The sequence below is a fragment of the Heterodontus francisci genome, chromosome 29, assembly GCF_036365525.1.
Source record: "Heterodontus francisci isolate sHetFra1 chromosome 29, sHetFra1.hap1, whole genome shotgun sequence".
Classification (NCBI taxonomy): domain Eukaryota; kingdom Metazoa; phylum Chordata; class Chondrichthyes; order Heterodontiformes; family Heterodontidae; genus Heterodontus; species Heterodontus francisci.
In genome coordinates, this window is record NC_090399.1 from 48,537,152 (window position 1) to 48,552,401 (window position 15,250).

Below are 15,250 nucleotides of genomic sequence, written 5' to 3' on the forward strand. Positions count from 1 at the left end.
GTCCTGCCCATCCCTCAACCACGTTTCTGTAATAGCTATAATATCACAATCCCATGTACCGATCCATGATCTGAGTTCATCTGCCTTACCTGTAAGGCTTCTTGCATTAAAGTAAGTGCAGTTCAGCCTACTAGACCTTCCACACTCCCTCTCCTGCCCCTGCCTGGCCTGTCTACTGGACTTGCTTGCTTTAACCTCTACATTTGCCTCAACTGTCTCATTGGAGAGACTACTACTTTGGGTCCCACCCCCCTGCAAGACTAGTTGAACCCCTCCCGAATAGTACAGCAAACCTCCACGCAAGGATATTGCTCCCCCTCCAGTTTAGATGCAACCTGTCCTTCTTGCACAGGTCACCTCTACACCAGAAGAGATCCCAATGAACCAAGTAGCTGAAGCCCTCCCGCCTACACCAGCTCTTCAGCCACGCATTCATTTACCTAATCTTCCTATTCCTACCCTCACTAGCACGTGGAACAGGAAGTAATTCTGAGATTACAACTCTAGAGGTCCTGCTTTTTAACCTTCTGCCTAACTCCCTATATTCACTTTGCAGGACCTCATCTCTCTTCCTGCCTATGTCGTCAGTACCAACATGGACCAAGGCCTCTGGCTGCTCAACCTCCCCTTTCAGAATGTCCTGCAGCCACTCTGAGACATCCTTGGCCCTAGCACCAGGGAGGCAACATACCATCCTGGAGTCTCGTTTGTGGCTACAGAAACGCCTATCTGCACCCCTTACGATAGAATCCCCTATCACAATGCTCTTCCAACCTTTTCCTTCCCTGCTGTGCCGCAGAGCCCTCTGTGGTGCCACGAACTCAGCTGTTGCTGCTTTACCCTGGGAGTAGGGGCTTAGAGCTTTGTTAGGGAAACTGGTGTTGGGTCTAGATCAGTTAAAATCAACATACATATCTGTCATATTGATTTTATATAGGGTCTGAAATCCATTATGTGTTTGCTGTGCTTTGATATTGCAGGCCTGCCAGTTAAGCAATGCCTCGATTTATAAATTCTCATCCTTGTCTTCAAACCCCTGCATTGTCGCACCCTTTCTCTCCCTGTCATCTCCTCCAGCAATACAATCATCTGCGATATCTACGTTCATCCAAGTCTGGCCTCTTGCAGATTTCTGATTTTAATCACTCCACAGTTGGTAGCCATGACATCAGTTGCCAAGGCCTAAGCTCTGGAATTCACTTGCTAAACTTCATTGCCTCTCTACCACTCTTTCTTCTTTTAAGGTGCTCCTTAACCATACCTCTTTGACCAAGCTTTTGGCCATCTTCTCAAGTATGCCCTTATGTTGCTTCGTGTCAACTTTTGTTAGATAACACTCATATTACGCTACTTGACGTTTTTCTGCGTTAAAGATGGTATCTAAATGTTGTTGTTCTATCTGTCGTGCAATCTTAGGAAAGTTAATAATACCCAAGCATCTTTGACCTGATACTGAATGCCATTAATGTCTTCAGTTGAACATAAATGGACTGATTTATGCTGTATGTTCTATCACATTCTATGTAATTTGAGGGCCTGATGGGAATGCCCATTTTCTTTGTGTATATGTCATTTGAAAAAAAAAACTTCTGTTCTGTTTGAATGGGTCAAATTGAATTATAGCTCTGCGAAGCCTTTTAAACTACTTGATTAAATTACCAATCAGATGAAGGGGACGTTTAATCACATTCTTCAATTCCTCTCTGAATTTGCTCTGGGACACTACGTAAATAAAAGTGTTTGTGCAAGAACTCAAACACCTAAGCATATAACCAGATTGTTCCGCAATGGTGAAAGTGTCATTGTAATTTGCTTCTAAGAATCGAGCATCTGTGAAATGAACACATATAAAACATATGAATATTACCATCCATAACAATATAAAAGTGCCAGATATAACAAGCAGTAAAATGATCGATTTTCTTCGGTTCTCCATCTCTGGATCAGTGCCACTGTCAATGTTGTTGTTCCCTCGGAGTCCACTCCTCACTTTATTGGCCATAACAATGTGCCTGATGGTCAGGGCATTGAGCAGGACGATCAAAGCAAATGGTGCAAATGGGGTTAAAATGGTGTCCAACCAGAAAAATGCTACCCATATGGGGAAAGTGTAGAAGTTTGATTTTGTATAGCAGGACCATGGTACGTTATTAATTATTTCTCGAGGTTCATAAATGAAGTAGATTGGAACATTTTGTAAAGTGCTTAAGAAACAGACCACTGCTATCACCATAGCAGCAGTTTTCTCAGTACAATATTTTGTTCGTAAAGTTTGGTAACAAATAGCGACAAATCGATCAAAAGTGAAAGCTACAGTTAGCCAGACAGACCAATCAATTGAAAGAAAGAGTAAGGCCAAATTGAGCCGACAAATCGGAGTATAATTCAGGAATGAATATGGGAAATAGGCATCTTGAATCTCATACAGAACTACTTCAAATACCAGCACCATTAGATCAGCCGCTGCCATGGACACCAGGTAACGGGTGATGCATTTGGAGAGACCACAATTTCCACGGGAGAGAATGATGATTGTCACCAAATTAGCTGCAAAAATACGAAACTAAATTAATAACTCTCCTTACTCTGAGAGATGATCAGCCGACAATTCTTTGAACGCAATTTCATGCAGTTTTTCTTGATATTCGAATCTCCCTTTGTCCCAATCTATCGGATAGGGTAAGCAATTCCAGAAAGACACATTTCTTTCTGGATGTTTTTTTTTACAAAATAAGGGGTGATAATGTTGTGGGGAAAAGATTAGCATGGATAGAGGATTCTTCGCAGGACAGAGAAAAGAGTGCAGGAATAAATGGGTCACTTTCAAGTTGGTATGCTCCGAATAGTTGGGGACCACAAGGATCAGTTTTGCGGCGTCAACTAGTTGTATTCTATATAAATTACTTTGATGAATGGACCATGTGTAACGTGCCTAGGTTTGCTGACAATACAACTCCTGGTGGGAACGTAAGCTCGAAGGAGAACCCAGAGAATCTGCAAAGGAATATAAATATGTTTGTTGAGTGTGGAAGAAAGGGACAAATGGAATATGATTTAGGGGAATGTAAGGTTATTCAATTTGGTAGGAAGAATAGAAAGAAATTGAATATTTTTAAATGGCGACATGCTATTAAATATTGGTGTTCGGAGGGATTTGGTAGTCTTTGTACAAGAAACGGAGCAAGTTAACATGGAGGTATAGTAAGCAGTTAGGAAGGCAAGTGTTATGATGAACTTTATTGCAAGAGGTTTGGAGTACAACAGTAACACAACTGTCTGCAATTGTAGAGGGCTTCAGTGAAAGCACACAGGAATACTATTTATAGTTTTTGTCTCCATACTTGAAGATGGATAAACTTGCCCAAGAGAAGGCTTAACGAATGTTCACTAGATGGTTCCTGGGAAGAGAGTTTTGTCCTATGAGGAGTGATTGGATGGAATTTAACTATACTCTCTTCAGTTTAGAAGACTGAGAGGCGATCGCATTGAATCATATACGATTCTGAGAGGGCTTGACACGGTAAGTGCTGAGAGGTTGTTTCCACAGGCTGGGGAATCCAGAGCTGGGGTCAGAGTTTCAGCAAAAGGGATGGATATTTCGGTTGAGCAATCAGGAGAAATTTATTCTCTCAGAGGGTTGTGAATATTTGGCATTCTCTACCCCAGAGGGATGAGTGTGCTCAGTCGTTGAGTACTTAACAGGCTTACAATTTTGAAATCTAGGGGAATCAAGGGATATGGGGATCTGGTTGGAAAGTGGAGCTGTGGTCGAAGATCAGTCATGATCTTATTGAATGGTGAGAAGGATGAAGGGCCCATATGGCCTCATTCTGCTCCCACGTCTTATTCTCTTATGTTTTCATTAACGTTGTCGAATTATTTTGAATTATTTCAAAAGTGAAAAAAAGTCAAGTGAATGACATTACATTTTCTGACTGACGACCACAATTAAAAAAAAACCCACAAGATTTCCATTTCCATTCAATTCAACTGAAAGCAATTTCAGGCTGTGTGCAGATAGGGCGGTCCGTTTTCTTCCCCCTGTCCACATTGTGGTGTAACATGATAACACGATTTTGACTGTAATATCCTGTCGTTTGACCTTCTGGAAGCAGGTGAAAATTCCGACCAGCGGTTTGTCCTGCACTTTCCCTTAGGAAATGACTTCCAGGATTAATTTCTCAATGATACATTGTCCCATGTGCATTATATTTCTTTTATTCTTTCATGGGATGTGGGCGTCACAGGCCAGGCCAGCATTTATTGCCCATCCCTAATTGCCCTTGAACTGAATGGCTTGCTAGACCATTTCGAGGGCATGTAACAGTCAACCACATTGCTGTGGATCTGGAGTCACATGTAGGCCAGACCAGGTAAGGACAGCAGATTTTCTTCCCTAAAGGACATTAGTGAACCAGATGGGTTTTTACAACAATCGACAATGGTTTCAGGGCCATCATTAGACTAGCTTTAAATTCCGAATTTATTAATTGAATTCAAATTCCACCTTCTGCTGGGAACCCATGTCCCCAGAGCAATACCTGGGTCTCTGGGTTACTAGTCCAGTGACAATACCAGTACGCCACCGCCTCCCCTATAATAATAAACCTTTCGTTTTGGACTGTGCTCAACTATATATTGTCAGAATCACAGTTTCTTTTATTCTTTCACGGGATATGGGCGTCGCTGGCAAGTCCAGCACTTCTTGTCCATTTCTAATTTCCCTTGAGAAGGTTAAATGAGGCAGATCCATCGAGTACAATTTTCAATGGCCCATGGAGGCAGGTCTGCAGGCGAAGGTTCTGAAAACGGGAAGGAAATCTCAACGGGTTGGCTCCACGACACATTTCCACCTCCATGGGATTATGCAGGAGTCAGGGTGCTGGTGGGAATGGTTACCTGCCCAGTCTTGCCAGGTAATCAATTAAGATTGAATTAAGCACTCTCCCGATTTCGGCTGGATTTTTCAGCGAGGCAAGTTGCACCCAGGGGGCTGGATTTGAAGAGCCCGCCACTGCTTTTGGCAGCGGACTTAAAAATGGTGGCCCGCACAAGTGCGCTGCGTGCTGCCGAACCACCGCCATCTCCCGGGTGGCGGCTCATTAACATTTCCACTAAGCCGAGTCACGTGAGAAATGGCGGGCCGTACGACACCGTGAATGACGTCAACTGACAAGTCAGCAGGTACTGGTGCCATATTTAAATCGCGGCCAGGCCTGCATACAACTTCTTTCACATTTAAACCTTTGCTGCTGGAGCTGACCAGCCAGTAGTGAAGTCTGAAGTGTACCATCTGCCAAGGAACTATCCCTGTAAGGCACCAGAGATGGCAGAGGTGCGAGGGAGGGTTATCCCACCGTTCAGTAATGCCTCCTTGCTCACTCTCCTCTGTGCTTCAAGGGAACAGCGGGAGGCACTTTTCCCCAGCCATAGTAAGAAGAGATGCTCCGCCTGAACAAGCAATCCTGGACTGAGATTGCAGAGGAGGTAAGCTGTTGTGGGCTCAGTAAAGGTAAGTGGTGCTTTGTTGTATGGTTTCGTTTGGCTTGGGTGTTACCACACAGAGTGGCACATGCATGTCACTGCCATGTCAAAGACAAGGAGTTTGGGTGGAGAGGATTGATGCCACATAAGTGGCTGCATGTGTGAAAGAACTCACCTTCATATGCACCTCAGAGCATGGCACCGATATGATAGGCTGAGGCCATGTTACAGATGGAGCTTCCCCCACCTTTTGTTTTAGCGCCCCTGTTGTGACATGCATCATGGTGTCGTTTGACAATGTTCAATATCTGCATCCTTGCTTTTCCAGGACTGGTGGAGGGGTGCCAGACATTAGACTGCTAAAACAGGCTGAGAAGAAGGCCCTGGAGCTAGCTGGCAGCTAGGGAGGATGTGCCGTTTCACACATGGAGCTTGGGGTCCTTGTGAACATATAGCTCTTTGACAAATGAAATGATTACTCAAAACATTTCATTTTTGGACAAAATGCTATCATATTCATGACATGTACACCATGAAACCTAAAACTGTTCTCTTCACATTGTATCTTGCAGGCTGTCACTCTGAGTCTGCATTGCAGGCCCTGAGAGGATGCAATGAGCCATGGCACTCTTACACCTTCCACCAGCGCAGATACACTCACTTTGGAGGGAACCCATTTGGCTTTAGAGTCAGGGTCACAAGCTGGTGAGATCACCAGCCCAAACAACTGGCTGAGGTTGAGAATGTCAATGCCTCTGACAGTTGGAGGACTGGGGTTGGCCAGGCCGATGCTAAGCCCCAGGCTGATGATGATCCTGTGGCGATGACAGCACAGGGCATGCTGGATTTGCAGGGAGAGGTAAGGCAACATCTTCCAGAGATCCCAATGGCTATGCTCAGCTTTGAGCTGACTATGGGGGAGTCTATCCAGGGCATTACAGCTAATATGTCCCAGGCATATGAGTGCATGGCTTACTCCATCGAGAGGTTGGTGACCCTCATGGACAGCCATATTCCGCAGATTCACACAGACATGCAAACCCTTGCCTCAGCCATGAGCTGGACACAACAGTGACTAGGTGAGAGAGGCTCCGGGGGCCTGGACAGTGCCTCTGGAACTGGTCTTTTTCAGGAGAGCAGCGAGGTTCTTACAAGCCTTGAGAGGGAAGAGGAGAACCAGCACTCCACATCTTTTGTCACTGCTCGGGATCATTCCAGTGTGGAAATCGGCTGCTCAGCACTTCCGTCAGTGTGGCCAGCTCCAGAAACCATGACATCTGAGGACAGCCCTGCACTAGTGCAGGAGATATTCAGGCAGCTGCGTCCCTCCAGGACTCAAAAGCCCAGAGTACCAGCTTCCAAATCATAAAAAGCCAAAGGGCATCCTGACCAGCAGCGTGCCACTGGTCAAGCTGCTGGGACAGAAGTAGTACTGTGAAGCAGCACCCGCAAACATTTCAAAAAGATGCATAACACATATGGGTTTTCATGTGTAACACGCCTATTTATTAATTCCTTCTCAATAAATGTGCTTTTCTAACATGTGTCTCCTTTTCACTGTGTGAATGACGCATGCCAGCATGGACCGATTATGTGTCCTTCTCTTACATCATTGACCTGACAGAACTGCCAATGTATGTAATAACATCATTGCCACGTGTAATGTGGCATTGCACGGATGGAGTCGCATGGGCAATGGCTCAGTTATCTGCTGCCAGTACTGTTGGAGGCACAGGTGTCACAGACGCAGAGAAATGCCTATCAGATGAACGACGGTGGTGTGTGATGTGGGGAGAATATGATACGCTTCTGAGATTGTGGAAGTGCTCAGCAACAAGATATAGTCATGCATCCCTTGCTCAGTGTTCACCATGTATGTGCGACATCGATGCTTTCTGTCTTCCCATGTGCATATACTGCTGCAATGCCTCTGTGTCCTCATCATCCAAGGATGTCTTCTGCTCTCATCTGTCATCTTCCTGCAAGGCCTCCCCCTCTGTATTGCAAAGCTATGCAGATCACAGCATACAGCAACAATGAATGCAACGTACTGTAGGGCCTCACCTGATCTATGAAGGCAGCGGAAGTGCATCTTCAGCATGCCGATGGCCTGCTCGATGGTAGCTCGTGTTGAGCCCTGGCAGGTGTTATATCTCTCCTTTGTATCGCTGGTGGGTATTCTCACTGGTGTCAGGAGCCATGTCTGCAAGGATTAGCCCTTGTCTCCAATTTCCACACCTGAATCTGAGCTGGTGCAGTGAAGAGAAGGGGTACCTGGGACTGATGCAGGATGAATGAGACATAGCAGCTGTCTAGAAAGTGGTCACACACTTGCATGGAGTGCTTCCTGTGGTCACATACTAGCTGCATGTTAAGCGATTAGAACCCCTTGCTATTGAGGTATGCAGCTGTCTGTCTGCATGGAGCCTTGATGACCACATGCAAGGAGTCTGTTACCACTTGCACCTGTGGAAATCCCACAATAGCCCCAAATCCGAGGGCCCGCTGGTACTGATTATCAGGATCTGTCCTGAAGTGAAGATAGTCACTGGCCCTCCTGTACAAGGCATCAGTGACCTCCCTAATACAGCAGTGTACTGCTGGCTGCGAAACTCCACAAAGGTCACCGGTGGATCCCTGGAATCTAGGCTGGTTACAGCATGACAGCAGTGCACCAAGTGTTTGTGTCGGCGCTCCAGGATGGCTACTCTTTCTCTTGGTTCACAAAAATATAACAGAATATTTTTTTTTGTCTTTACTCGAGCATCCTCCACAACTCACTTTAAGAATTGTTGGTTTGGCGACTTGATCCAATACTAAGACTTGACCCAGATACAAAACTACAAGACTGACGATCAAGACTAAGGCAAGTGCATGATCTTGCTGAAATTAAAGAGTAAGGATAAATGCTGTTTCCTTTCAGGTTTTTACATTAACAATATGAAAAACAAATTGAAACCGTTTGAGTTATTTCTTTGATGCCACGAATTATTGTCTGCAAAGCAAGCACATCAAAAGGAATCATAGTATCATTGCACCTATAACATGAAACGTGACATAGTGAGACGCTGTTAAAGTTGAGTATTAATTAATTATTAGCTACTTACCAGGAAGACCAACTATTGCAAGAATAGGGTAATAGATGTTTTCTATCTGTATAATTACCTGCTGTCCCATATTCCAAGAGATGACGTTGTGTGTTGATTTGTGCACACAAATCTTCTGCTTTCAACATAAGATCTTATTTATAGCAGAGAGAATCCTCAGGTGATGCGTGAGCATTACACAATTATTGACATTAGTTACAGTCATTTAAACAAATAGATTAAGACGAGTCACATTTACTGTTAGTGATCAGGTATATTGTGCAATAATATTGCCCCTTGAAAGAATAAGGAATCTAGAATTGTTTTTTGTCATCATATGTTCCAAACAAATTATTTCAACATCTCCACTCCGACAGGAAGAGTACGCGACTTCTGAAGCTGACGACATTAATGTACAGATTCATGCAAGATGGGCAAGAGAAGCAAGTGGAACATGAGGAAGAACATTTTTACCCATCGAGTGGTAATGACCTGGAACTCGCTGCCCACATGGGTGGTGGAAGTGGAGGCAATCAATGATTTCAAAAGGAAATTGGATGGGCTCTTGAAGGAAATCAACTTGCAGGGCTACAGGGGTCAACTGACTGGATAGCTCCGCAGAGAGCTGGCATTGACTCGATGGGCTGCATGGCCTCCTTCTATACTGTAAATGACTCTATGTCTATGACTGTTGGATTGTATGACATTTGGGAAAACCAAGGTGCATATTTATGATTGTTTATCATTATTTAGATCTCAGTTACAGCGAGTGTTTTTTTAATCTTCTTTAATTTATAGTCTATTCCGTTTATATTGAGGAGGATAAATTCTACATGTGAACAACATTCAGAAAAAAACACAGACAGTAGTGTAGTCATTTATGTACATCTGAGCAGCCCTACTGGTATACAGGAACATTAGATTTCTGCAGGTATAAATAGATCTTCTGCGGAGATAAAAGATGGACTAATAGTTGGATGGGCAACTTGTTCACTCGAATTTCATTTGAATAAGCCCTCTAAAGCGCCCAGCCATGATCTTGAAATTTCATTAGGAGAATTTCAATGTTCCCATTGTAATGATAATCACGTTACTTTGCAGACCTGTCAGTCTGTGTATAAATAAACTTCATATAATATTTATGGACATTTCTTTGCCTTCGCCTGTGTCTTCTTTTGGAAGTTACTTATGCAGAAAAATAACGAAATGTTGGAATTTTAATCGACATGGATTGACAAGCGGTGGATTTAACATATCTGATTTGGGGGTTGGGGCGCGTGGGGGGGGGGGGGGGGGTGGCTGGGGGTGTGGTAGTGGGGGGAAATAAAGCACCTTTGATTGGAATGTACGAATACGAATAGACATTAACACAAGACCTCACAAAAGCTGATGCCTGTCGACCTTTCCCTTCGCTGAATTCAAGGGATTCAATATACCTTGACGATCGTTCACTATACACATTTTTTATGTCTTTATTTCCGAATGGAAATATGTAACGCAGGATACCGAAGGCATAGAAAGTTCTGCGCGTGAAATTGACATATTTTGCCGCTCTATCTTAACTCCAGGTCGGATAAATGGCTGACATATGTCTGGGAGCAGCAGTCGGCAAGCTCGGACGGGAACAATTAGCCTACTGGATGCTGACTTCCCAAACAAAACGAAGGCTAAGTTGGTGACAAGTTCGTGCCAAAATGTTAAAATCGGGTGGGACGTAGGTGCAACCAACAACGTTCAAGACATTGGTTCCTGGCACAAGGTAAGTATATGAACGGAGAAATTGGTCAGGAAGACCAGGATAGAGGAAGCTCAAGGTTTCCTTTTGCCTCACAGAGGAGAATACATGCTCCTGCCGATCCACGGGGAACAGAAACTTTCAGGACCCTGGAAAACCTGCAGTGAAAATCATCAAGAATCTCTTACAGCACAGAGATGTTCTGCATGTTACACAGTGCTGCAATCATCACAATGTTCACTTTCTGGTGTTCACTTTCTGGTGCTGGGCCAGTTTGGCTTGAGCAGCAAATTTGGGAGTGATAGGTCAATTTGCCATCATGGCTCAGTTTGGCACAATTGACCTATTTGGAGCTTATGCGTCTTTTTGGCAGTGATATGCCATTTTGGGTTGAAAGGCCAGTTGCAAGAAATTACACAGGTCGGCGTGATGCACTAGTTTTGATTGAGGGGTATATTTCAGCTGTTGGGAAAGTTTGGGTGATAGGTCGGCTTGGAATAATGAGAGTTTCACAATTTGAGTTTAACAGTCTGTTTGGGAATGCTTGCTCAGTTTGGGAAAGAATTTCAAGTTGAAGGACAGGGAAGTATGGGTGTAATCGGTGAGCTTGGTATTCATGGCTCATGTTGAGAGGAGTAGATCAGTTTGGACGTGATGGATCAGTATGCGAGAAATTGTCAAGTTGCTTTGATAGTCCGTTTGTGCAATGGTCGGATTGGGATGATGGGACAGATTGGCATTGATCGGTTCATTTACAAAAATAATAACATATCAATATAGAAACATATGAATTATGAGCAGGAGTAGACCACTCGGCCTCTCGAGCCTACTCTGCCATTCAACAAGTTCATGGCTGATCTGATTGTAAAGGTGTGCAAAGGAAACCCAACCGCAGTCTGAATGCTGGAGCCGGAAGCCCGACATGACCCGGCCCGAACCTGACACATGTCGGCGGATCCCTTCGGGGTTGGGCCGGGCAACAGGCCTTCACATCAGTATACAGGTAAAGGCCTGCTACCCCATCCGACCCCGACGGGTCCCGACATGTATGGGTAGGTTCTAGGTCGGGTCGGACTTTCGGGTCCGGCATTCGGGCTCAGGTGGGTTTCCATTGCACACCTTTATCTGATTGCAACCTCAACTCCATATTTCCTTTCACCCTCTTGGTTATAAAGAATCTATCTACCGCTGCTTTAAAAAAAAAATCAAAGACTCTGCTTCCACTACGTTTGAGGACGAGAGTTACAAAGATTCAGGACCCTCTAAGAGAAAAAAAATAATCTCCTCATCTCTGTCTTTTGTCAGGATCTTATGTTTCAATCAAGTTGCATCTTACTCTTCTAAACTGCAGCGGATACAAGCCTAGCCTGTCCAATCTTTCCTCATAAGACAACCCACCCATTCCAGGTATTAGCCTAGTCAACCTTCTCTGAACTGCTTCCAACACATTTACATTCTTCCTTAAATAAGGAGAAACATATTGTCCACAGTACTCCAGATGTGGTCTCACCAACGCGCTGCATAACTGAAGCTAAGCCTCCCGACTTATCTATTCAATTCGCCTTGGAATAAACAATGACATTCTATTAGCTTTCCTAATTACTTGCTGCTCCCACATACTAGCCTTCTACGATTCATGCACGAGGGCACCCAGATCCTTCTACATCTCAGAGTTTGACAGCGATGGTTAAGTTGAGCTGATGGGGCTGTTTGGGTGTGATGGCAACTTTTGGTGGTGATTTGTCAGTTTGGGAGTCATTGGCCCATTAGACATCAGGAGTTAATTTACAATTGATCGATCAGTTTGGGAGTGATGGGGCAGTTAGGGACTGGTTGATTAGTTTGGTGAAGGATTAGTTTGGGTGATGCATCCATTTGGCCCAATGGTGCAGTTTGTATGTGAATATTCTGTTGGGAGAAATGTGCCAGTCTGTGATGATGGATGAGTTTGGAACTGGTTGTGCAGATTGTGGTGCGGAATCAGTTTGGGAATCATGAGTAAGCTTGGTAGTGATGGGGTAACTTGAAAGTGCTGGTCGATTTGGAGTCGATGGGCCCGTTTGGGGGTGATAGGACAGTTTAAGGTAAGGACCAGTTTTGGTCTGAGAGGTCAGTTTTGGATCTGGGGTATTATATCGATTTGTGATGGAAATCTGTTTGGATATTCAAGGATCCATTTTCAAGAAGGGGTCCATTTTGATGCAAGGGGTCAGTTTAGGGTCTGTGGGCAGTTTGCAGTGATGGGTCAGTTTGGAGTAATGGACCAGTTTGCTGGTGTTAGATAAGTTTAGGGTAAAGCTCATTTTCTGGGCAAGGGGTCCGTTCAGGTGCCTGAGGCCATTATGGTGTGAAAATCAGGTAGGGTGTCACTTTCACTTTGGAATGAATGGTTTCTTTGAGGTGTGTCGTCATGTTGGGCTGATGGCCCAGTTTATCCATAATGCGTCAGCTTGGGATTCTGTTTCTTGTTGTGGGTGGTGGTCGATTTTGGCAATGATGCATCAGTTTGAGGGTGACAGGTAAGTTTGGAGTGATGTAAGTCGTGGGTTTGGGGTTATTTGTGGAGCCTCCTCCTCCTGTTAGTCGTTTAATTGTCCATCACCATTCACGACAAGATGTTGCAGGACTGCAGAGCTTAGATCTAATCCGTTGGTCCAATCCTTCCGATTGCATTCTGTTCCACTGCTCAACATCAAGTAGCCCTGAGCTGTAGCTTCACCAGGCTGACATCTAATTTTAGGTATGCTTGGTGCTGCTCCTGGAATTCCCTTGTGCATTCATTATTTGCTGTGAATGGTCTGTTTTAGGTGAGGAGTTAGTTTGGAGGAGAGGGGCCATTTACGGGTGATAGATCAAATTGGCTCGATAGGCCAGATGGGGCTGATAAACCATTTTGGGATTGATAGGGTATTGTTTGGCTCTTTGATCATTTGGGTGATGGATAAGTTTGGGATAGTGTGTCCGTTTGGTCCAATGGGGCATTTTGAGATTAAAGACAGTTCGGGATGAGGGGTCAGTTTGGGTTGAGAGCCATTTTGGAGGAAGGGATCAGCTGGGTATTAGTGTTCAGTTTTGTGTGTAGGGCCCATTTGGGTGCATGTTCATTTTGAGATGATGGCCCAATTTGCGATGCTGTCTTATTTGGGCATGGTTTGGGGCGTTTGGTCTGTTTAGGGATTTTTTTTTTGTGGGAATGATGCATCAGTTTGGGGGTCAGTGGTCAGTTTCAAGATGTTTGCACATTTTTGATTTATGCACAATTTGTGGATGAGACATAAGTATGGGTTCATGGGTAAGTTTGGGGTAAATAGAAAGTTTCACCGTAATGTCTTAGTCTGCCTGTGTCAGACAGTTTAGCAGTAATGGCTCTGCTTGGGAGTGAAGGCTAGGTTTTGGAGTGATCTGCCAGTTGGAAGGGCTGTCTGACGCAAAAGTTATTTTGGATGTGGCGGTCTGTTTAGTATGAGAGATCAGGTTGGATGAGTATTTGGTTTGGGGTGGTCAATCACTTTGGGGTGATTGGTCAGTTCCAGATAATTAGTGAGTTCTGCAGTGATAGGTCAATTTTGGTGTGCCAGTCAGTTTGGGAGTGATGGGTTAATTATTAGAGTGATATGACAGTTGGAAGGGTTGTCAGTTTGGTGGTAATAGCTCACTTTCGGGTGAAGGTATATTTTGTGCTGAGAAGTAAATTTGGGATGAAGTGTCAGTTTAGTGGTTGAGAGGACATTTTGGCGTAAGTGTGCAGTTTACAATGATGCATTAGTTTGATGGATTGGCCAAATTTGTGGTGTAGCTCAGTTTAAGGTGAAGGTTATTTAGGTAGGAAGGTCAGTTTGTGGGGTCAGGTATCGGGTGGGGCGATTCTGGATGTGAAGCTTTAATTTCAGACGACTGGTTTCTTTGGGCTGAGTTCACAGTTTGGGGTGATCAGCCAGGTTTTGGATGATGGCCAGATAGAGAGTGACACATTTGTTTGCGACTGATTGGCTAGATGTTTGCTGATTGATCAGTGAATTGATTGATCATTTTGGGATGATACGTCCATTTGGTTCAATTGGATAGATGGGGCTGATAGGTCAGTTTTGCCTAAAGATCATTTTGGGGATGAGGGATCAGTATGGTGATAAACTTACGTTGGACCTAGCGGTCTGTTTGGTGTGAGAGATCAGGTTGGATGAGTGTTTGGTTTGGGGTGGGCAATCACTTTGGCATGATAGATCAGTTCGGGATAATTTATGAGTCCTGCAGTGATAGGTAAATTTTGGTGTGCCAGTCAGTTTGGGAGTGATGGGTAATTTTGGGATAATTCACATGTTTTGTATTCATGGGTCTGCATGTGTGTTGGGAAGTTTGGAAGGAATGTGTGAGTTTAGGGGGAATGTCAAGCTGAGGTGATGGGGCAGTTTGGGCCTGACCAGTAATTCTGGGTTTGATAAGCCAATTTGGGAGTTATGTGCTGGTTAGAGCTAAGGGATCAGTTTGTGTAGATGGGTCATTTGCAAACGATGAGTCAGCTTGGAACTGATGGGTCAATTTGGGTGATTTGGCATGTCTGGCAGTAAATGGTCAGCTTCGTCGCAGATCAGCTTGGTGTTAAGGCCAATTTGGGGATGGGGGACCAGTTTGGTATGAAGTGTCCATTTGTGTAGAGTTGTCAGCTTGGTTTGATTGACCAGTTTGTAACTAATGGGCCAACTTGGGTTACTGCATCAGTTTGGAACAATGGGTCCTTGTGGAAGGGATTGTTCTTTGCTGGAGTATTGTGCCGGTCTTGGGTTCAGGTGTAAGTTTAGGGTAAAGGGTCAGTTTGAGGTGAGGGGCTAGTTTGGGGACAGTGGTCGGTTTGGGCTGAGTTGTCAATTTTGGGTGAGGGGCCAGATTGTGCGTAATAGGTCAGTTTGTGTTCCTGTGTCAATTTGAGGTAATCAGCCCTTTTTGAAAT

At 44.5% G+C, this 15,250-nt stretch overlaps 1 protein-coding gene across 1 annotated transcript; it reads right to left on the bottom strand.

Annotated features, from left to right (window-relative positions):
• Nucleotides 1-1,642: 1,642 nt before the first annotated feature.
• LOC137346030 (probable G-protein coupled receptor 139) lies at nucleotides 1,643-8,661 on the bottom strand. Its single transcript, XM_068009328.1, has 2 exons — nucleotides 8,592-8,661; nucleotides 1,643-2,547 (listed from the first exon to the last, which is right to left on the bottom strand). The coding sequence occupies exons 1-2, from the start codon at nucleotides 8,659-8,661 to the stop codon at nucleotides 1,643-1,645; spliced, it is 975 nt and encodes a 324-aa protein (XP_067865429.1).
• Nucleotides 8,662-15,250: the final 6,589 nt, after the last annotated feature.

Bases quoted from the DNA above. Each gene is read 5' to 3' on its own strand.
- LOC137346030 (XM_068009328.1), bottom strand. From the start codon at position 8,661: ATGGGACAGCAGGTAATTATACAGATAGAAAACATCTATTACCCTATT. The intron at 2,548-8,591 runs GTAAGTAGCTAA...GTATTTTTGCAG, and splicing joins TGCAATAGTTGGTCTTCCTG to CTAATTTGGTGACAATCATC.